Source organism: Astatotilapia calliptera, chromosome 5 (assembly GCF_964374335.1).
Source record: "Astatotilapia calliptera chromosome 5, fAstCal68.1, whole genome shotgun sequence".
In the NCBI taxonomy this organism is placed as follows: Eukaryota; Metazoa; Chordata; class Actinopteri; order Cichliformes; family Cichlidae; genus Astatotilapia; species Astatotilapia calliptera.
The window spans coordinates 20,697,259-20,720,701 of record NC_137426.1 but is presented as its reverse complement, the minus strand read 5'-3'; the positions used below and the strand labels follow the sequence as shown (position 1 = coordinate 20,720,701).

Below are 23,443 nucleotides of genomic sequence, written 5' to 3'. Positions count from 1 at the left end.
ATGCACCAATGTGTTGTGGTAATCTCTGGCCAGACGATTCCTTATTTCCTCACTGGCATCCATTTCAGTATTTTCAGAACTTCAAATCTAAATAGGTCAAAGCTGCATGAGGTCTGATTTTGATCTGATGACATTTAGCAATATTTGCCTTTTTTGCTTTTGTACTTGGCTACAGGATTTATAATGTTCCCTCCTGTGACCCGTCTTTAAAAAACACTGGCAGTCACCAGTGCCTCCACTCCTAGTAGATGCATCTATGGTATTGATTTGAAAATCCTAGGTGACTTTTAAAAAAGTTAACCTCTGATCTTGAAGTCATGGTCACTGGGATTCAAACTCATAGATGGTATGGTGATATCAATTTAAAACTCCTACATCGCCTTGTTCTCATATTATCACATTCACAAACTCTGGTGTCCGCCTGCCCACCCAGCCAATGGGGTAACAACAATACACAATCAGGGTAAAAATGTAATGGCTTTTAATTTATTGCTACTCAGCACATTTATGCACATTTAATTTACATTTTCGATAAAAAGTTAGAAAGCTAAGTTCTCAATTATAGTGGCAAAAGTGAACTGCGTGTAGTATGTCCAACATTCAAGAGTTGAAACCTCTAATGAACTGAGCAGTCATTGTGAAGCTAGAATAATCTGACCTTTGAAGCTGTCATAAAGGCGAAGACTGTAATAAGAGACATTCCCTGACAGCACGTAAACAAATGGGAGCATTCTGTTATATAATGCTGCAATGTGATTAGCATCAAGGAAGGAAGTGTTTAGTGAGGAGAAAAAGTGACTTGACCTTCATATGATAAAGGAAATAAAGCAAGTAGGTCATGAAATGCCATTTAAATTCAAATCTAACAAGAAGCCAAAAACTTAGACAACATTAAGGAAAGAAAATATGATAGTGCACCTGCTTCCAATCAACAACACACAAAGACTCCAATGCACAGAAGAATATATATTAAACAGTACCAGCTATAAATGCTTCAACTCACTTAAACTGTTGGTGTTCTCTGGAGCTGCGGATCTTCGAGGAGAACCTCTCAGCCAGTTTCTCCAAGCTGCGGGAGTATTCCAGTTCAATCTCTGCTTTGCGACGGAAGAACTCCTGCAGATCCTGCAGGAGCTGGATACGTGATTCAGACTGTTGCTCCAGGCATTTAAACTGCTCCACCAGCTGGTTACGGATCTCTGTACAAGAAAACACCAAACAAAAAGGAGTTTGATTGACTTTTTACACACAAAATTAAGGCACAGTAATGTGAAAAATAAGATGTTCATATGACTCTAGGCAGTACTGTAAAAAACTAAGTGAACCATTACTGCTTCCATAGGAATTAATAGAGTAAGTAAACGATGCTGTTTAACTGATTATCAGCAGGAGTAACCACCTCTATAAATAATACGTTTTGGCAGTTTGTTGGTCTGGAGCATTGAGGTGTGAGTTAACACAATCTTCCCCAGAGTGGGTGTGCCAAGAAATTCACCCTAATGTCAGACAGTGCAGTGCTCAAAGAAACTGAGGAAACTAAGCGCTATATCTCATACTCTACAGACCTCAGTTAGCATGCTAAATGTTAGCATGCTAACATTTCCTGACAATACCTTTGGAGGAAGATTAATGAGAAACGCTTCACTCCCCCACTTGGACTAAGTAGCAACATTTCGCCTCAAGAGGAACACGATGTTAGCGGCCAGACTACAGACCCTTCATGGGAGCCACAAGCAAAACTCAATTCCCCTTTGTAGTGCTGTCATCAGCAACAATGACGCCTCAGCTCAGGAACAGAAAAATGCCTATTCTGTAGAATAAAATTATACTGTTAAGGAAGGAGCGCAAGTAAACAGGATGAATCTCACTTGAAAAGAGGAAGAAAACACCACGAACCCATGTGAAACCTTTACTAGAAATCCCAGTTTTGTTGATGCGTCTATATTTTCAATTAACTTTATTTTTCCCTCAGTGTGATTCAAGAAGTGAGTATCAAAACATGATGAAATGACAGCTACCAGTACTGCTGCCACAGATTTTTAAGCTTTCAAGGTTTCTCTTGTGAATACTTCATCCTAACCTATAATGACTAAATAAAGCCAAGAGCCACATTGTGCTAACTTTTGGCAATTAAGATTTTCCACCAATCAAAAGGATCTTTTATTTTTTCTGCATGAAAATGTGCTAAAAGAAGAAGAAGAAGAAGAAGCAGAAGAAGAAGAAGAAGAACTTCCTAATGCAAGGCATGTCATGTTGCAACATCTCTTATTTACAATATGAGTCACTGCAAGTTATAACCTTTAAAATGAAGGCAGGATGAATCGCACACGTACAGTATCAAAGCCGTGTCAGTGACACTCTGCAGGCAGACGAACTGCCAGCTGAATGGTGAAACCACAGCAGTGACACAGACTGTGTTTTCATGCTGCTGAGGGTGTAATTTGGACAGCAAAGCCCTCATCATGGATATATGTTGGCTCTGACTGCTGGGGAAACCGTAACACTGTGCACAGGGAGCCTTTGCTCTCCCTGTGATGTCGTGCCGCCTGGCTTCAGCCTCAAGCGGCATGCTTCACTCTGTGGTTAACCATTGTCCCAGCCCTCCCCTTTATCCAGGGGGCCTCCCTCTCTCTCTCTCAGCAGGGCTTAAAGCTCTGTTTTTAGTGGGAACTGAATCAGAGCTCAGGGATATACAGTATTTTACTACTTCACTTCTGTCAGGAATGCTTTGCCAAACATTCAGTTATGTTTTTATATATATATATTACTTTCAGAAGACAGAAACAATGCAGAAGAATTCAAGGCAAGAAAAAAGAAGCCAGAGGAAAATGTGACAGCAATGTGCGTGAGTGACATGGAGGACTTTTAAAAACATTCTTTTACAGAAAGGGAACCACCAGCTGCAGCCTTGCTTTTGACAGATGAGATTGGAAAAATAGGTCACACCAGAAGTGTGCCTTTCCCTCTGAGAAACCATGAGCAATTGAAGAATTATTCCCTAAGTATTTCCAGCACACTGAGTATGGCTTGATTTGCTGTGGTTTCTTCAAAGAGAAGGACCCTTCTTTAGTTCGCTTCCGTCTGTGAGGTTGGCAAAATGCTGTGAATATGTGTGTGCAGTAAATTTAAAGATGCCTCCTTACAGTTTTAAAGACAACGCATTAATATTTTTGCTAGATAGATACATTTCTGTAATATCTGATATCCTTTGTCTTTCTACCATGTAATTGTTGAAAGACTATGGATTGCCCAGATGAAATACTCTGTGACTAGTATGGCACACAAACCCTAATGCTTTCAAGAACATTTATATACTCGAACTGTGATGGCCCTCCTGGCTTGGCTGAACCTGAGGGCTACACCATGAAGGAAGTTCAACACAACCAGACTGTGTCAGCGTTAGCTGGCTTGACAGAGTTCAAATGCTAGTTGGAGATAACAGGGATCAGATGGTGGTTCTCAGAAGTCTCTGTTAAGCCGGGCTTTCTGCTTCAGGCTCTGTGTGCTCACTCATCATGTGACTCTTCCAAACTAAATGACCCCTTCGAGTGTCACATCAGCTGAAATGTTATCAATGATGATAAAACAGTGAGAACATAAAAATATCTTTAAAGAACATTTAACCCATTCACTGCTTCACTGAGTGAATGGGTTAAATGCAGAGAGGAATTTCCCCACGAGGATCAATAAAGTTTACATTATTATTATTCTCATCATTATTAAAACTGCAGCACTGTTGCAAATAAGACAAGAGATAAATGCTGCAGAAAATCACAAATCTGGCGATCTATCCCGCAGACCTATAGTTTATTTGTAATGTGGCAGCTGCTAATTAGAACTGTGAAAAACTAAACTGGATAAATTTAAATATTAAAGGTTACTAGCCAAAAGGCAGATCAATGTGAAATGAATTTTATTGATTGAACAGATGTTCCTGGTGTGTGTTCTACCACTTCCAGCAGTGTGGAACAGACGTAGCAGCAGGTTAGAATTAAGAATAAAAACATTTACACTTTTTTTTTGTTTTTTGGATTGCCAGCTGCATTTATGCAAATTTCAGTGATGATGGGATACACAGTTTGCACTGCTGTAACTTTAGAGCTGGGTTTCAGTTGTGATAAAACATGCTGTAAATAAAGGAATTTGAGAAACTGTGGCTCTTCTTGCAAAATAAACCTCTGAACATTAACCTGCTCCTTACCAGATTATTTGTATCATAAGTTACCATGGTGATTTAGCCAGGTAAGAGGAGAGAAACGTTTGTGACATGTTTAAGTCTGACTTTAAGTTCAACATAGATCACTAACCCATTAATCTCACTTCACAGTACACCCAGTTGCCCTGTGTTCTTCCCCATTTCTCCTTCTGTGTTGTCTTGCAAGTTCCCAGTAGGTGGAGTTAATCAGTTCAAATGGGAGTGCATGGCCGGTTTCTCTGGCACATTTAAGAGCTGGTTATTTCAGACTTTGCTCATCCCATCAGCCTCCACCATGCTATTTGTTTGGCTGGCTTCACCCTGGTTACTTTAGCTTTTGTCACGGTTCATGAGTTGGACCACAACGAAACTGTCAATAAATCAAATACTTCTACAGTTGTAAAACGATTCAACAGCCACTGACTGTTATTCAGTGGCTATGAATACTATACAGCTGGGGAGTAGCTGCAGTCTGGGACTTGTTTACCTGGATATATGAGCATGTACCAAGATCCATTCATACCATAGTTGGTGTGACAAAATACAAATCCATTTTAGGTGTCCAATTATACAGTTATTTGATAGCACAGTAACAATGTATAGGAGCTAGAGATGTAACATATTTGCTGGCGCAAAATGGCAAAATAGCACTAGCTAGCTTAGCTCCGTGCCATCCACAGATTCGGTCACACATCCATGAATAGTGATAATATGACTAAAATAGCACACAAATTTCCAACTCCTTGAAACATTTTTAGTACAGTTAACTACACATCAAGTCAGGTTATTACAGATAATTTCATAAAAATGCTCCAAAAGGCACCAACACTACAAACAGTTGAGAGAGCCACTTCAATGATTCAAATGAGCTGAAGTGAAGTTAACAGATAGCTGGCTGTGTCAGCATCCACCTGTCATTAAAAATTCCTGCATGCATAAATTCACGTCTTTGCACATTTTTAGATGTTTGACATACAAAAAAATTCACCCCCGTGAAAGTTGATTCTAAAAAAAATGTTGAATTCTGCTTCGGAATTAGAGATTTAACACAGGACTAAGTTACCTTTTGTAGCAGCTTCTAGCAGTCATTTGAGCAATTGTTTTGTATTTCCTAAAGTTGCTACTTGCACATAGAAGCAACAGATACTTTATGTTCCTGACTTCATGATTTTAAGTTCAGGTCCTTCAGAATAGCACCTGCTCGACACTGAAACTTGTTATACACCGTTTAGGGAAGGGAACTGAAGCACAGTGAACACTCAACTCTTCACAGAACAGGAAATCTTCAAAAAACAATAGTAGGATGTTGGAGATCCCTGAACTTTGGCCCGTTACAGACAAAATCCTGTGCCGGCAGCTATGCAACAACACAGTAAGGGCATCTTTCTAGTAATCACTCTTAGCCGCACAGAAAAAATGAATCCCAAACTGACCGTCTATGAACAGAATTGTGGCATGTCTGTAAAAAGTTTGGTTCAAATAAAATGTGTATGAAATGATCTGCACCTTTCAAGCTTTTATGTCCACCGGCTTGTGCTATGGCTATATTACACAAATTTGATTTGTGACTATTTTGGGTGGCGTTTAAAGGTTCTGGTGACATAGTTCTGAGCATGACATGTATTTAAAGCCCAGATTTACATATATTTTTAATAACATCTGCATTAGAGACATCCTCTAGTTGACCCACTTGACTTCCTGTTGACTCCCTGCACACAGATTACAAAAAATCTATTCAAAGACAGCAATATGACACTTTTAAAATCACCGGCTTAGCTCTATAAAGATTCCAGTTTCTGATTTGTAGTACTCAGAAGTAAAGTAATCAATAAGGAATAATGATTTTTTTTTCCAATGATTCAATAATGGGCAAATCTTGACACATAACCTGGTCACTGACTGCGGCCAGTTTATCCACATTGACTGCACATCAGTTCCAATGTGTTGTTCCAGCAGGCTTAGTTAGCCAAAACAACTGGCTGCACTGTCAAAGATTTACATTTTTATCCACAAAGTCCCTCTGATCAGAAATCATGGTTTCTGATGCAACTTAAATATGTCTGTCACCAAAACACAACTCAGTGCAAAACAATGACAAAAATGTCCTAAACATATGCATGAGTGTAAAGCTGATCCACATTTAATGGACTTTGACATTTCTTTTAAGGCATCATTCCCTCTGTATGTTAAGCTGAGAACAAGACATCACCCTTTTCCACATAAAATGAATCAATCAATAAAACCTGCATCTCTTCCCAGAACCAGTACAGGACATCAGGGGTGATGCATTGGCAGAGCATTTTACTGCAAGTCTGCCGTTTGGGAGGGCCACGTGACGCCTTGACGCAATGAAGCGGAGATAAAATAGGAGTGCAGTGAATGAGAGGGATTTTCTGCAGAGCATCCTGAGGGCAGCAGGGAAGGCTGGGCTCCACAGGGCAGCCAAGTGACTGAGGAGAAGCAGGAAAGACTGGTCATTTCCCTAAAGAGTAACATAACAACTAAAACGTAATCCCACATATAAAAAGTTTGAAAGTGAACATGTTCTATTTGTCGTTAATTACAGGCGAGTACATGAGGCAGTGGTAAAATGTCTGAGGATGCAAGAACTATGAGTCTCCTAACGTAATTTGGATAAATTATAGATTTTAATGAGCCTCAGAAGCTATTAAACGCTTTGAAAATAATGTCCCTGGGTGTTCAGATCACCATGCAGTAAAACACACACAAAAATGAGACACACACACATAGACATCACACAAAGGCAACTCTGAGCCAAATTTCTCTAATCCCCAACTCAGCGCCGCAGTATCTGGGCTCTACACAGCAGAGACAAATTTGTGTGAAAAGAACAGACAAATGCAACCCTTATACAGACCTTATTTCACTCTATCTGTCCCACACACAGAGTCTCATAATACAAGTTCCAGTCGTTGAACTAATCCCCCTTTTTTCTGTTCTGTTTTAATCCTCTAATGATTAACACAATTTTGGATTCACAAGGGCATGCTCCCAGTGTCAGCACAGGTTCTTCTCTGTATGTCTCTATCTCGTCTGATTCGTCTCCGGCACAGACAAGCTGCAGCACATGTCCACAAAGATAAGACAACAGGAGCTGAGTCCAATCAATGGCTGAGGAACTGATGGTGTATCCTACAGCAAGATGTCACTTGTCAGTCATCCTTCCTGATTATCTGCTGGTTTATAGTATTTTCCACCGGATGTTTTGTCTAGTAAACTAAAAATCAATCCAGCTCTAAAGAAAAAGAATCTATCAAATTACCTCGTGTCGTGCATTTTTTTCCCACTACATTGCATTATTACAGTCAAATGCTCCACTGTGGAAATCAACATTTTCTATGCAACAATTACTAGATATAATAACTTTGTATTTGAATGGGCAGAATGTCTTTTTTAACCCTTCTGAAACTGAAGAGAACACACGATAACAATTAAAAAAAAAAGACTATAACTGTTGCTTTATAAAAAGAGCAAAGAAAACCATCCCTGGCTTCCTGATCGCTCTAAAGACTTCTGGAAATCATTTAAGACTTCAGGGAAACTGAAAGCTTGAGACACACGCCCTCTCAGAGTCGAGCTGTCTATCATCTGCTGTATCCGTGATCCAGCTCTGCAGGACCAGGCTGAGAGGTGTCGCCATGGCAACATGGGCGTGTTCCATTCCCTGGGGAGACGCTTATTGGAGGAAAGGTGGGATTTGATGGGTGTGAATAGGTGGCAGCATTGAATGAAGAGACACGTGTGCACTGACAAGTAGAGAAAATCTGAAAATGAAGTTGATGAGGCAATTTCAAAGAGTATTTCTAAATACAGTTGAGACAATGGGCAACTTAACTGATTGGAATCTTCCAACATTACCGAGCTTTCGTTGGATGGTGTGGGCTTCTGAGGCAAACACATGAGTGTATTGCATTTCTTTACTGGCTGAAACTGAGAGTGGAAGACAAAAAAAAAAAGGCAGAACTTGAGAGGAGATGTGTCATCTAGTTTGGCCTTTAACTAGACTCTCTGGTGAGCCACAACCAAATAAGTCCCTTGTTTTTTTTGCAACTTTCAGGTCAAAGTTCTTGAGTTATTTTGGTGTTTCACTGTCAAGACATCAAACACGCTACAATCACAGAAAAACATCAAGCAATACCTGCATTTTTATTTTTTTGCTCTCTATTTGTCTAAAGTGACACAGCAAATAACAAAACCATCTTAAGACAGTTCCTGGAATAATCACACAATTTAATCACTTGATTTGAGTTCAGCACATGAATTTTCCTTGTGTTCATTATGTGTATGCATGTGAAGAAGAGCTGTCACACACTGATCAAAGCTGTAAAAGTTTCTGGTACTATCGGCGGTGAATCACCATAATTCAAATTGCAATCTGCAGCAATGTATGACTTTTTACCCTATAAATGATTATTTTCACTTTCTGTTGCGGTTTGGTTAGGTTTAGGCAACAAGAATAAGTTATCAGAATCATCTGTATTTGGCCAAGTTTGCACACACATACAAGGAATTTGACTCTGGTTCACTTTGCGGTTCTAAATACCCATATATACACAAGGAGCACATAAATATGAGGAGAAGACAAGAAATAAGAAAAATATAAGTTACAGAGAGGCCTAAGGAACTGTACAAACTATAACAAACTACAACTGGGCATGGATGACAGATTAAAACACAGAAATAATATTATATTTGCTTTAAAAATAAATTTCCAAGGTGGTCTGGGGGACTAGTCCCCTCTCAGAGGTCTCGAAACATTCATTTCATGAGAACTGAAACACATGAGTTTCATTGTCTTGCTGGCTATCTTGAAAAAAATATCAATATGTGCTCATGACCTACTAAGAAATAGGTTGAAATTAGTAAGGGTCTGCACATAAAACCAAGCTCTAAACTTAATGTCTGAGTTTGGGACTGGTGGTCAAACAAAACAAACTATTTAAAGATAGTTTAGTTTAATTATACTTTAGGTTACCAGGATAATTAGTACTGGAAAAATATAATACCAGTAGTTGCAGCCACAGTTTTGTGCTTCTATTAGCACGTGAAACTGTGCCACTTATGCTGCTACAATCTGTTAGCTGGAAATAGGTGCGCTGTTTAATTATCTCAAGTCTGCTGTGGGACATGTGCTTCACCAATATGGAATAAAGTTATCTAACAGGTCCCAAACCTGCAGTGGCAAGAACCGAACTAATTACTTCATTAGTGACTTTTTCAAACTTGTTATTTTTACACAAACTTGTTTCTGCCTGTTTCTAAGGTTACTGTCTCTTGGCAGGAAGTGCATGTTGAAATTTTTCTTGTAAAGACTACTGCTATCAGCAATAACTCACCTCTGGAACAGCAATGCGAGTTTACAAAGTGACCCAAACACACTCAGTCTCAGCATTCACACCTTTCTGACTGCCTGAGTTAGACATGTGGGAATTTTTAAAATAGAAAAATAAGAGCATTGAAATTCTGCACGCAATCGTCAAAGATCTCTAAGACATGTTTGTGCCTTTCTGAAAATAGAGGACAAACTGCAACTACAGTATGCTTTTATCTCCCAAAAGCAACAGTTGTGCATTGCTGGACTCGTAATACAGTGTTAACTGAGAAATACTTCTCAGAGCTGAATCAATTGAGAAATTAAATCATGCACTGACTGGCATCACATTAACAAGGAAATTAAACCTTTTTCATGTTTAAATGGACCTTTGTCTGGTTCATCAACACCATCGTGAACTGAAAAACTGTGGGACAGCAGTGAATGATAATCTTTGCTCAGGACGTTAGGCATTTTATGAAAGGATGATTATGTCTTCTGTGAAACGGACAGAGCAAACTCTCAGCTAAACGAGTGGCAGCTGCATTCATCATACTGAGCTTATAGAGACGAGAGAAGAGTCAACAAAGAGGAAGCTCTATAGCAAAACTCTGGTGACAGCGAGTACGATAAAACTTCATTATGACATGATTATACTGTTCACTGAACGCAACACAAGTGGACAGTTTGTGCTGAATATTGTACTTCTTACTTATGGACACAAATAGAGTGAACAACCAAAATTATGCACTGATTCAAATTCACAGGGTTATATACAATTACTGACTTCAACAATCTGTCATTACAAACAGTAGACTTTTGCATTATTCTTAGTGTTGTTTGAGGTGCATATACCATCCAACACACGTATGACTGCACAGCAACTGAAATACAATGCCCGGGGTTAGAGTTCAACTGCTACAATAGCGTGTTTTTTTTCCATTATGTAAAACAGTTATTGTTTTACATTCTCACTTTCTATATTGTTTTGACACCCACAATGTGCAATAGAATCTCACAACACATAATAATCACATGCCTAACTTCATGCATTTTGCCATGATACAAATGATACTTAAATGTTACTAGCGTCATTGTCATAAGTAATGCAAAAAATAAAGAAAATCTCAGCTTTCTTTTCAGGTTTATTCAATAAAATGTTGAAAGGATAAAACACATTTCAGTCAGACGCACTATTTACAAATGATTTTGTTTCCATCTGCAGCAATTTATATATGTGGCAGCGTGGCTTTGTTCTTCCACGAGCACATGTGAAGTAGTAGGTGGATGTGGGTTGCAAAGCAGCTTGCAGGTGCACAGCAAAAGCAGCTTAAAGAGAGCGCCTTTAATGAGATAGCTCATTTAGCTAACATGGCCTGTCACTGAGATTAGCTGATTCTATAATTATGGCTAAGATTGGCTTGGTGGCCTGCCATAAAAGGATGTTGGAAGATTAGTTTAAGGAGTAGTGCAGTGTTTTGGAAATCTGTGCAGTAATTAGCACCACGCTAACTTCTCTTAGCTAAACTGTCCTCCCAAAGAATATCTGATGTGTTAATTAATGAGTAGTGACACAAGTGTGTATATTTTGTTAGTTTTGAACAGAACCAAGCTGTTTCCAGTTTATGTGCTAATCTAAACTAGCTTTATACATAGAAATAGAGAAGAGGGTACTTTCAGGTGCTCCCTCATTTCCCAAAGGGTCACCACATCACAGAGCATGGACCTGCATGTTTGATTTGGCAGACTTCCTCACATAACCTGCCCATTAAGCCAGGCTTGTGACCCACACTAGGAGCTTGTGACCTCCCTGAAGCTGGGTTTGTGATCTCCTGTTGGTCTGGGGATCTTAACACTACACCAGCATACACAGAGTTGTACAAACCATCTTATCTAACTCTAAACAAGAAAGCGAATGAGCTGTGTGTTTGACTATTCACTGCCACTCCATGAAAACAAACCAACCCTGAATGAAGTCCAAGATTTATTGGACCACACAACAAACAAGCTGTCCCACACAAATTTTATTCAGCCTTAATATCTAGTGGATGTTTTTTGCTCTGCAAATGCTCAGCAGGTTTGCCAAACAAGTGGGCAGCTGGAGGATCCTCAGCCAGTGACTCAGTGAGACCATTTCTTCATCTCCCTACATGTGTGTTTCCACCCTGCCACACTCATGCTACTCAGCAGGGTGCTGAGAGGTAACTAACCAAATCTAAGCATGATGACAATACACTCTGATCTTCAGACTGACAAAAACAATACACAAATGCAACAAATTCAGCTACAGCAACCAGAACAGTGATTTGTATCTCACTCAGCAGAGAGCTGTCTGTGGCCTGGGGCAATAACAAAAAGAGACACACCTAGTGTCTCACAGAATTCTCATCAGCGTTTAACCAAAGCAACACTTCGGGGTTCATTAGAAGGTGCTTCATAACACATGGCATACTGAAGTCTTATTTCCACACAAGCAGTGAAAACTGTTTTGTAACAGCACATGTGTTAATCTGGAAGCTAATTGTTGACCTTAAACTGCCAATAATATATCATAACACCTCACAATTACACACATATAGGTGTGTGATTACCTTGCCGTATACTGCAATGCAGTGCTTGATCTGTAAATGAGGCACACAGGTTTGTGCTCTGCAAAAAACACAGAAAAATATTTCATAACACATTGTGTAACAAACGATGTAGCGAATGTTGGTCAAATTCTTTTCAGGTATTCATTAGGTTCTGCTTGGGAGTCTAAACTTGACTGTGTTCAGTCAGGTAGAATGAAACTAGCAGAGGCTAGCAACAAACGGCAAAGAGAAACTTGAAGCGAGAGGTGGTAAACCATGCTTCCTTTTCAGAATCACCTGAAACGTACCGCATGAACATGAGCTGTCATACCTTGTGTACATCTGTAGACCACTAAAATTTTCCATGAGACCATGCTTGCATTAATTCCTCTGTTCATGACAAGGGAAACTAAACAACTAGAACCAAATGGTACCAGTTCCAATCTTTGGTAAGCTCCATCACATTCAAACTCTACTTCCTCTCAATAACACTTCACCATCTCAGCATTGGTGAGTGTGTCACTGTCTAAATGCCCGTTCGGTGTGTGGATGTATTGTCAGTAATGAATCGGATGCTTGTGTAAGAGCAAGGCATTAGTTACTTCTTGGAAGTGACTACCATCATACCATTAAAAGGTTAAATATGACGCTTTGGATATAAGCTACCAGACTAAGAAATCAAATGAAACTAGAATTAAAGCATCACGTTTCTTTGCCTCCGCAAACCAGTCAGGTTTCAGTTTACATTCATGCCCGTCCAGACTAACACAGCATATAAGAGAAGACACTGAAAGAACCTCATTAAAGGCAGTAAGTGAATTCATGTTTGCTCAGTGAGGCTGAAGATGGCAGAATACAAAGTTGTAGCCCCATATTACTCAACGTGCAAGTGAATCTTTTTGATAATTAATTCTTTCTCAGGTTATGACCAAAAAGGTCAAACCACCAAACTACAAATCAGTTAATCCTCGAGTGCATGAGAATATTAACCAAATTTGAAGAAAGTCCTTTAAACCATTTCAGAGACATTGTGTTCAAAACTATTTGATGGATGGATGGGCCGACCAAAAAAAAACGAACAAAAAACAATACTGTCACCATTGCAGACATTCAGAGACTGTCCATGCATGAGTTTAAGCTGTTAAATACAAGAAGACAGCATTATTTAAATGCACAGTTTGACAAATAAAGGCAACACGGTAAAATGCACTGCGAGACATCCAATTAGTGATTTATTACAGAGCTGGATTTTGGGAGACACAGGACCTGCTACAAGTCAAAGCACACACAAAAAGAAAGAGGGAGAGAGAGAGGGAGAGAGAGAGAGAGTGTGTGTAAACACCAGACTAGTTAAATAAAAATGAGTCACGGTGAAAACAGTGCTCAGCTGTTGACTTTCAATTTTTGGCTTCAAAGCTATTTCATCACCACCAGCTAATTAACTCATGATTGTCATGACTGCAAAGCTTTTAAAACATACATGTATATAAAATAACGGTGGCTCAAAAGTGTAGTTGTTCACATGTTTGCTTAACAAGCAAAAGATCCCAGTTTCATCTTGGAAGGAGACACAAACTCTTTGGGGGTTGCCTTGGGAAGGGCGTAAAAAAAAAAAAAAAAAAAAAAGCTGCCAAATCAAAGGTGCAGAGCTATCCGCTGCAGCGACCCATTGTGAATAACGGAGCAGCCAAAAGTAGCCTTTATGTGTACATAATAACAGACGAGCATGGGTTTATCCCTAAAGCTGCCATTGTAAATGTCAAGACAGCTGCTGGTGATTTAGCCCACTTCACAAACTGCCTATAAAACTGGCAAACAGGAGGAAGAATAGCTGCAGTCCAGTAACCACACGGCAGTTAGTTACAAAAGTCCAAACTCCTCAGTAAATGCAGTGTATGAACCGTCTCTATTGACATGCTAATGCAAGATCTACCAGCTGAACAGCTTGAACAAAGTGAACCCCGTCTCACAGAGGTCCTTCAGAGGCCTCAGCTTTGGCAGCCGGCCTCAAGGGTTGTCAAGAATTCATTAATAGCAGGAGTTAAGATTTTAGCAAAGTAGTTTGTTGCACTCTAACAGATTAACTTTTGATACGACATGCCAGCTCCCTGCACCGGTCACATTTAAGCAACCCCAGTACTGAGCCACAGTGAACCTACTGATGGGGTTTCTTCTTTGTTTCTGAAGCCAAATGATCTTTTTGTCACCCATCTATAAGCCCTCATACATAATAAAGCAACCCCGCCATCGTGTTATTAACCCATCACTGACACTCTGATGATCTGGCCCCTTCTGCCATGTACACATTAGCCATTAAGCAATAACTCAGAGTAAGACAGGAGCGATTTTCAATCTGAATTTCATTACCGTGCGCTCACTGCCAGGTTCAGCTCATAACATTACCATTGTTGTGAGGCGGTGTATGTCAAGAGCAGAGCCCTCTCTGTCTGCAGGCTATGATACACACCAGCTGTGAATGAGAAACAAGCAGCATTCATCATAAATTAACATCCTTCCTTCTCACGCAGCTGAAAGGCCCCGTCTAATTCAAAGAGGCAGCAGACAGGGCCTGGATCTAAGAAACGGCAGCAATTCTGTCACAGTACTAAACTGACGCCTGAATTATCAGAAAATGTCTTGGGTAAAGAGGAAAGCAAGAGAATCAGATAAGTGCTCAGTTGTGTACAAGCAGTTTTTTTTTTCAATGATCAGCCAAGGCCACAAGACAAAAGAATAAAAAACATAATAACAGTAAAAAAAGAGTTAGAAAATGGTTGAAAGTAACAAAACAAATAAATGAATCCGCTGATCCACTTTCAACACCATGTGACAAGTGTAGATTCTCACACTTAGCATCCAGTGGTCCAGACAGGTACACGACTGAAAGGGTGATCATCAGACATTTAGCACCAGTGGAACCACAGAGAGTGAGAGTGCCAGCAGTGAGCCTACGGCCTTGAAACTGAACCCCAGAGTCAATCATGGTCAGCACCCTATGCTTGTGTGTTCAATTGATGTCTTCATTCCTCAGCTATTTGCCCTGGTTATCCTCTGATTTTTTCTTTTAAATTATTAAATCAGGATTAAATGGTACAGAACCACTCCAAAACCAGCAGAGTCCATCTGAGCCTAGGTGTCACACAGTGAGAGAAACACTGCACTGCAAATGCTAATACGCTCGTGTTATAGTGCCGGATGAGTTTTAGATAAAGGCTGGCATGCAATCAAAGAGCGTGTGTTACCCATGTTGTCAGGTGAAAGCAGTGAGTCAAACCACAGGCACCATCAAGGAATCAAAGGCAAAGCATGGGGAGGGTGAGCAGGTACTTATGTGCATTCAGTCTAAGCCACCATGTCATCATATGAGATTAGCCTATAACACACCGAATATGGATTTATAATATATAACCTACTATTCCTAAATATTAGTCTATCATCCAACCACAAACCACAACAAGCCAAACACAGGCTTCCCCCTCAAGAATCAGAAAGAATGAGGTGCAATAATAAAAGCAGTCCAACCTCCATCCTTTGCACAGGGATCATTTTACCCAGCAACAACAAAGCGTGCAGAATCTGGACCCTAACCACATGATGACAAATTAACATTCAGTTTACAGACATCCCACTGGCTGATGGTGAATTAATGACAGAAGCCTTTGCACACGGGAGAGAAGACTATAGTCTGCTGCTCTTGTCATTTACTTGACTGTCACGGTTTGCTTGTTATCTTGAGGGAGAAGTCAATCTGTGCTATAAGGTTTGCAATATAAAGGATATTGCTTTGAATTTTTTCTATTTTAAAAATACAAATAAAGGAGGAAAGGGGTGCAGGGCTCGAGCCAATTAAAACGGGCTCGAGGAGAGAACAGACAATCCGCACTGAGCGGACACAGGCATCAGATTCACACCGCACCTTTCACTTGGGTCTCATATTCCGCTATGATCTCCTTGTCCTTTCTGAATCTCGTGGATGACATGGTTCCTCGGGTTATGGGGTTGAGCCCCTGTCCGTCGACGACTTTTGGGGGGGTCTCTGCAGTTGATCTCCGACTTGCAACGTTGCAACGCGATCCTCCGTTTTTTTTTCTCCTTTGTTTTCTAGTGACCATGCATCGGTAAGGGGGAAAAACAGTAATAATGAGGCTCAGTGCTATTGTATCCCGCAGTTGTATTCCTTCAGCTTTTTAATCACCCTATCGCAGAAATGACAGTTGAGCAGCAGTCCGGTGTTGCATTCTTCTCTCTGACTGCTTTCTCTGCTGCCAGGAGTCCTCCTCCTCCTCCTGCTCAAAAACTCAAAGCCTTCAGCAGGGTGAGGGAATTAAAACACACACACAAACGGACTGAAAACTATAATAACAACATGATGAAGGGGACAAGGAGACGCCTGAAGGTTTCCAGCAGGAAAGTCCTAGTACCTCCTGTGTCCAAAATAAGCAGGCATGCGTACCAAGAGCGAAGCAGCCACACACAATTCAGACTGACAAATTGCGCTGCAGGGAAACAGGAATTTAAAAGCTTGTCACGTGAGCCCCCTTCATATTATCATCCATCCCTCCTTCCTCTTCCACCCGCCCCCTCTCTCTCGCTCTCTCTCTCTCTCACACACACACGTTTATCCACGACTTCAGGGGACACACATTGGCACACATTAATGTTCGGAAAACAAAAACTATAGTTTTAACCATTACTTATTTGCTTTAAACCATGTCTTCTCCTTAAGAAGAATGGAGCTACCCCCATAATGTGACTGTGTAGTACTGACCATAATATCAGTAATACGTGGAGCTGTGCACACACACACACACACACACACACACACACACACACACACACACACACACACACACACACACACACACACACACACACACACGCACAAAGCAACGTTTCCATAAATTCAAATCTTTATTTCCTGGAGACCTCACTATAACTACTTCTGCCTACTTCCAACCCTGCAACCACACAATGGTTTATATCCTCAGAGCATGAGCAGCCTCATTCAACCACATTTGTAATCCACGCACCTTCATTTTTTTTTTATTGTTATTGTTATTGTTATTGTTGTTCTGTTCTTATTGCTCAAACATTTGCATGCACACAGAGCATCATTATCAACACGAAAGGTGTTCCACCTTCAGGCTCCTGTTTCAGTTGTTCTCACAGCTTCAGTGCTAACCTAACCAAGCAATCGCCATTGGCATGGAAACCTCTTTTTTTTTTTTTTTTTTTTTTTTATCTCTGCACTACTTTCACCATGGCTACTGTTTAAGAGATTGTGAGAGTTAATCCTTGAAATGTGAGAAGCCTGGTCCTTAAAGAGCTCAATAACACATCAGGACGGCACTGATGTGGTACCTATAAATGAACACAAGCCATTAGCTGGTGAAAGAAAAACTGTGTTGCCAGCATGCATCCTCTTGTCCATGTTAGTCACGTTTAACCTCTTCTTTCTGATAATTAAAGATAACTTTGACAATAATGTCACAACAATATATTTAGTCTCCTACAGTAAGCCTTTGAAACATCAGTAGAAGCAAGGATAAATAAAATAGGGGAGAAGAACTGTTAATTCTCTGTAAAGGAACAAACAAATATGGTCCAAATTTATTCAGTTTCTGTTTTTAAGTAAGTAGTGCTTGTACAGATCCCTGTGCCATGTCAGTGTTGCAGCCTGTTCCTTGCATTTGTGTCATGAAGATAAGCATTGTGACAGAGACTGAGTGTGTTTCTGACAGACACTGTCATTTGGATCTGTCACTGTCTTTAACAGTTCTGGGAACTCAGATTGTTGTCACCTTAGCTATTCTCAGTTCAGAAGAACCAGGCTGCGTGACTCACATTGAAATGGCATAAAATCGGCATACTGACACACTATACACCTCTGCATTTTATTTCCATCTGCAGTTCACAGGCATCAGTATCATGAGCTGACACTTGACAGACTCCAGGTCTACGTTCTGCCACATTTCAAAACACAATCATTTGATTTTTAAGAAGAAAGAAAGAAAGACTTTTTTTCCCACTGAATGTGAGATTTTTAACTTCGTTATTGCAAAATGATTCAACAGCAGATGTTATTAACCGCGTGAGGTCCAATCCAAATCTTATGCTATCAGAATATATAATGTTGTTCTGTTTAAAAACAGTTCTTCAAAGTCTTAGCAATCAGGGGAAAATAATTCTCACTGATACAGATCAAAAATATTTATTTTTCATCAAAAAACAGCTTTTTTGCCTTTTGCTTGACTCCAAACATTGGGTTTTGGTTAGAGCTCAGTGCTAGGGTTGGCGTCATCAGTGATGACTTACATCCAAGGGGTTTTACGCCCACCAAGACCTGTTTGGGGCTTAGGTTAGGTTTATTTCCACTCCTGCTCATTTACGATTTGCTGACATGAAGTTAAAGTCAAATTAAGAAATTCTTTCTAGAAATCATATAAGTGTATATATGATGCAGATACAGCTATATACAAATACATATACAGGTTTGTGGAAGCAGTCTTTTACTAGCCATACAGATTACTTTTGTATGGCTGGTAAAAGACTGGAGCACTTTTTCCTCAGTCACCCAATCACACACATTCATACAAGTACTTTTCTTTCTATATCTAAGCACATTAAGAATATTTCAATTTCACACATTAACCCTCTGAGGTCTAAGTCATCATAGATGATATCCCTACCTTAAGCATGTATTTTGGAGAAAGTTGAAGCAGACTTTTATGGAAACAATATGAACAGCTCTCGATGTGTGAAGGTTGGTGATTATAATAATAATAATAATGATGGATTGCATTTATATAGCGCTTTTCAGGGTCCTGATTACAGATTACCAAGACTCTAGAGAACCAAAGATTATAAAAAATACCACTGTGAGATTTTCATAGGCTAAGGTTAGATAGTTAGTTAGGATAGTTTTAGACCTCAAAGGGTTAATGACTTATAAGTATGGTTTATTCAATCTTTTATGAACTGTGTATAAAACATTATTGAGTCCATTAGAAAGTCTGTATGCATGGCACTGTTTTTGTAAATCAATTGTTACAAATGAGCATTAAATTATCAAGACATGTAGGTTTTTCAGAATATAGCTACAAATTACTTTCATTTGACTAAAGAAATAGCATATCATTGTAAGCTAAGGACCTGCATTAGTATTCAGCCAGCAACACCAATTTAAGTACAATTTACATATTACATGGTACAAATGAGATGGAACAATTAGCTAGTCACCCAATAAGCATCTAATTGATCAATTACCACACAGAAGATCTCTAAAGCGTTTCTCTCCCTCAAACAGTGTGCACGCAGGCTTGCTCTGCCCCGCTGCTTTCTTACCAGTTATGATTTAAGGAGTTAGGTTTGAATTCTTCGCTGGCCTTGTGATGTCAACTGATGTTTTCAGGCTGTTGAACACAGCATGCACAAGCCTCTTCACAGGAGTAAAAGGCCCAGAGGAATTTTAAATGGCCTTTGAAAGGCTGTGTGTGTATATCTATGTCTGGGTTCAGTGAGCTTGGATATGAAAAAGAAACCGTGCGTCTTCCTGTGTTGTGTGTCTTTACTGTGTAGATAACTCTGTATCTTTGTGCGGTATTTGTCAGGCCCTATGCATCACCTACATGTCTGAAGAGTGAAGCCATAAGGGAGCACCTCAGTTGTGACATGTCAGGTGTGACAGAGATCAGCATTACAGGGTGGATGTTGCTTGAATTATCTGGAAATCTCTTAGACATTGCCGGTGCTTTCATAACAAGTACAATAAATTTAGATAATTAATGAAACTGTTCAGGGATTTTTTAAATTAGAGTTCATTTTTTAATCTGTCCAAAATATACGGGGGGTTTATTGTTGTTGTTTTGGGGGACTGATGGAGCCTATCCCAGCTGTCATAAAGGCAAGAGGCAGGTTACACCCTGAACGCCTCACCAGTCATTCATATGGCTAACAAAGAATGAGACAGAAAACCATTCACACCTATGGCCAATTTATAATTACAAATTAACGTGATCCCATGTATGTCTTTGGACTGTGGGAGGCACTTGGCCAGAAACCACACAAGCACAGAAATAAGGTGCAATCACAATACAATCTGCAAAGTTTTAGTTAAACAACTGGAGGTGTATACTGAGGAGCATGATTGGCTAACTGGACACTGTTGTGCCACAGAAAAGTGTGTAAAACAGAACAGTGGGCTGGAAGCATAACTAACTGTGTTGTAAGACTAAACAAATGTCAAAATGAAACAGGAAGTGATTAATACATGGATGGTGCACACAACAGAGAAAGAAACAGGAAATTATGCAACAGAAACCCATCATGACACACATGACAGCATATTGTATATTTACCAAGAATGATTATCATATGATTTGCTAGGATTCCTCTTAAGGTTGAGGTCACTTTGTAATGTATTGTCCCCACTGTGTATTTAATGTGTTATTTAAATATGTAAAATATGTATCTATACAGCGTAAAGCTAATTTAAGTAGTTCAGGTGTCATAGGAAGGACTTTTTTGATGGACACAGGTACGATAGGTTTCCTGTGGTTTCCTGTGGGGCATCTGTGGTGACTGTCCAATATTGTCCGTAACTTGGACAGCATTCTCCTTTCTGACACCGCCATCTGAGAGTCAAGCTCCACACCCACAGCGCTACTGGCCTGGAGGATCAGTTTATGTTGGTTCTGCTACCCTCAGTCTGCTGCTTGAGTGTGCCACGGCATCAAGGATGAGAAATGGCCATCAGACTCGGAACACATCCAGATTTCAAAGGGCCTAAGCTTCCCCAGAAAAGAGAGATGGCTTTGGTCTTTCTTGTCTTGAACTCATCTACACTTCTGACAATAGTAATTCTGAGCAAGGAATAAAAATAGTTACTGATCTTTGAGCTGGACTCAAGGCATGAAGTATCACTAAGGAATAGGTGGTAGTTGTGTTTATAGCAGCACTGAGTTGCCAGTAAGTTCTCTGCAGTCTCTGTTCGTATGCAGCACTTGCCATCTGTTGAGCAGGACTTTTCATTCCCCGAAGAGATAAAACGCCCACTTGTCTCTCAGACTTGATGCTTACTAATCAGTTGACCTGCAACAAAAAGTTGGAAAACAACTAAACATTTTCAACAAACACAGAGGATGCAGTGTGGGGAGGTGCGGGGGCATTTCTCTGTTTTAGAAGGTGATGCAAATAAGCATCTTAAATACCAGTGATTCATAAAGCGCTTATTTACACGTCACAATAATAGTACAGAAAACACTGTGAATAAATAGACATGATATTTATTGTTCTCTGCAAGTGTTTGCTTTAAAAAAACAAACATTATCTTGTACTGCTTAGAGGCTTCAGTTTTGATCACTTACCCGTGACACAGAGAAGAAGGCCATTATTCACATCTTCACCCACAGCCTCATCTCCATTAATGACAAATGATGAATGAGGACCAGAGATTGTGTTTGAGTGCACTGGCCAGTGGAAAGACTAACACTTTTCAAGAGGAGAAAAAAATCAATAGCAGTGTATTTGGGTTTACCTGTGACATGTAGCTGTACACTGTGAGAAATATGAAATCCATAAATATCAACAGACACTCCTATATGTGAAGCACGATCACAAATAAACATAGATAGCAATTCATAAAAACAGACATGTAAATCTATAAAAGAGATGATGGTTTTAAACCCTCCATCATATCTCACCTACTAGATTTTCTCTGAGCTTTTTCCATGTGTATAATTGTCCATTTTCTTCTTCATATGATAGGATACTTGAATATTTGGCTGTGTGATGATACATATGATGTCTCTTTCTTCCCATGTCTGTTTTTCTTATTTTGGCTTCTTCTTTTTCCATGTTCTATGAATGGGTTTGTGCTCATTCCCAGCTCAAAGCATTGTTCTGTAGCGCCCTCTGCCGGTCAATTTTTTAATCGGTTTGTCGTGTTCGGGTAAATGAAAGAGGATATATCCCGGTGGCAAAAAAAATTCGTTTCTTTTAGTGGATTTGTAACAGCCATAAATTCTGTTATTTAGTTGTTTTGTAGTTATTGTGACGCAAAAGGCTTATCTGAATAAGGACACAAAACGTTTTACGACAGCTCCAAAAGCGCCTCTATTTGAAAACAGTCATGCGTATTTGGATAGAAAAACAGTCCCTCCAAATTACTTAAATATTTGTGTTGCCTTCACACACTGATAAAGTGTCATGAGGACTGTGATTCAGGAGTGCATATCTAATAACCCAGTCACATGTTTTTATTTTTAATCCTTTTTTTAAGAACCTATTGGCTTTATGGGTAACAGCAATTTCGGGTCTGTGAATCAGCTCTTTTCTGTGTTTCTGTGACTTAATATCACAGCGCAAGAGATTTAAATGATCTGTACATAATTTATCTATGTGTCCATTCATGACTATTAATATCAGCTATATAAAGGATCAGGCTTTGTTTCAGTCAGCTTTACCTTATGAGAGCAAAATGATCTCTGCTGGCTTCCTGACATTAGTATTATAACCTTAGTATGCAGATGCTCAGCTAACAACAACGCTCCATAACCACTGTAGCAATTTATCTGCAATAAATCATCAGTAGACAAAGCATTTGACAAAGCTTATATTTCTTTGTAATGCGGCTTATATAAAGCCTCTATGGATTGACTTTAGGTTTACATTTTGTAATACAGTAAGCTTAAACAACCCCATGTCAACATAACTTGTCAGAACACAGTAGATTGAGTTCTCTGACTAGCAATCAAAATAATGACCTGTGACTCATTTTCATTAATTAGTCTTAATAGTTATTTTTATTCAACAAGTCATGCAGCAGAACATTAAAATAGTCTATAGTTGTCGTTTGAAAGCAATTTCACACTAAAGCCTTCCAGTCACATCAAGTTACTATGTAACGGGGTTTAAGCTAATCTCTGACACAGCTGCATGACATTTAAATGGCATAAACTATTAATTTAAATTACCCATTGTAAATGTTGTTCTTAAAGCAGACTGGTTAATAATAATTTCACCACATGATATTTTCAAATTATTTTGTATTTGCTTAAATAAATGCATAATTCAAAGACTGTAATTTTTCATTGTATATCAAATTACAATTGGACATTTTAGGTGTTCCCTAAATTTTAATGTAGGCATCAGGACATAGATATTTTTTATTTTGCTTCTTTTTATTCAGATTCAAGCTGAGTACGATTAAAAGTTGTTGGGGTTTGTTTTTACTTAGACTGAAGTTTGTATTCCTATCTACTGATATTAATTCATTGTTATCTTAATATAGCTTAAGGTGGGGTGCATGCATACCCATATGGAAACGATATATACATAAATCTTATA

General features: G+C 39.4%; 1 protein-coding gene across 2 annotated transcripts in view; it reads right to left on the bottom strand.

Annotated features, from left to right (window-relative positions):
* Window positions 1-16,585, bottom strand: part of srgap3 (SLIT-ROBO Rho GTPase activating protein 3) — a 53,036-nt gene extending 36,451 nt beyond the window's left edge. For both annotated transcript variants that reach the window (XM_026167964.2, XM_026167965.2), the window contains exons 1-2: window positions 16,014-16,585; window positions 1,004-1,199 (exon numbers count right to left, since the gene is read on the bottom strand). In XM_026167964.2, coding sequence (XP_026023749.1) covers window positions 1,004-1,199; window positions 16,014-16,209 — 392 coding nt within the window. In that variant the 5' untranslated portion in view covers window positions 16,210-16,585. The remainder of the gene's footprint in view (window positions 1-1,003; window positions 1,200-16,013) is intronic.
* Window positions 16,586-23,443: the final 6,858 nt, after the last annotated feature.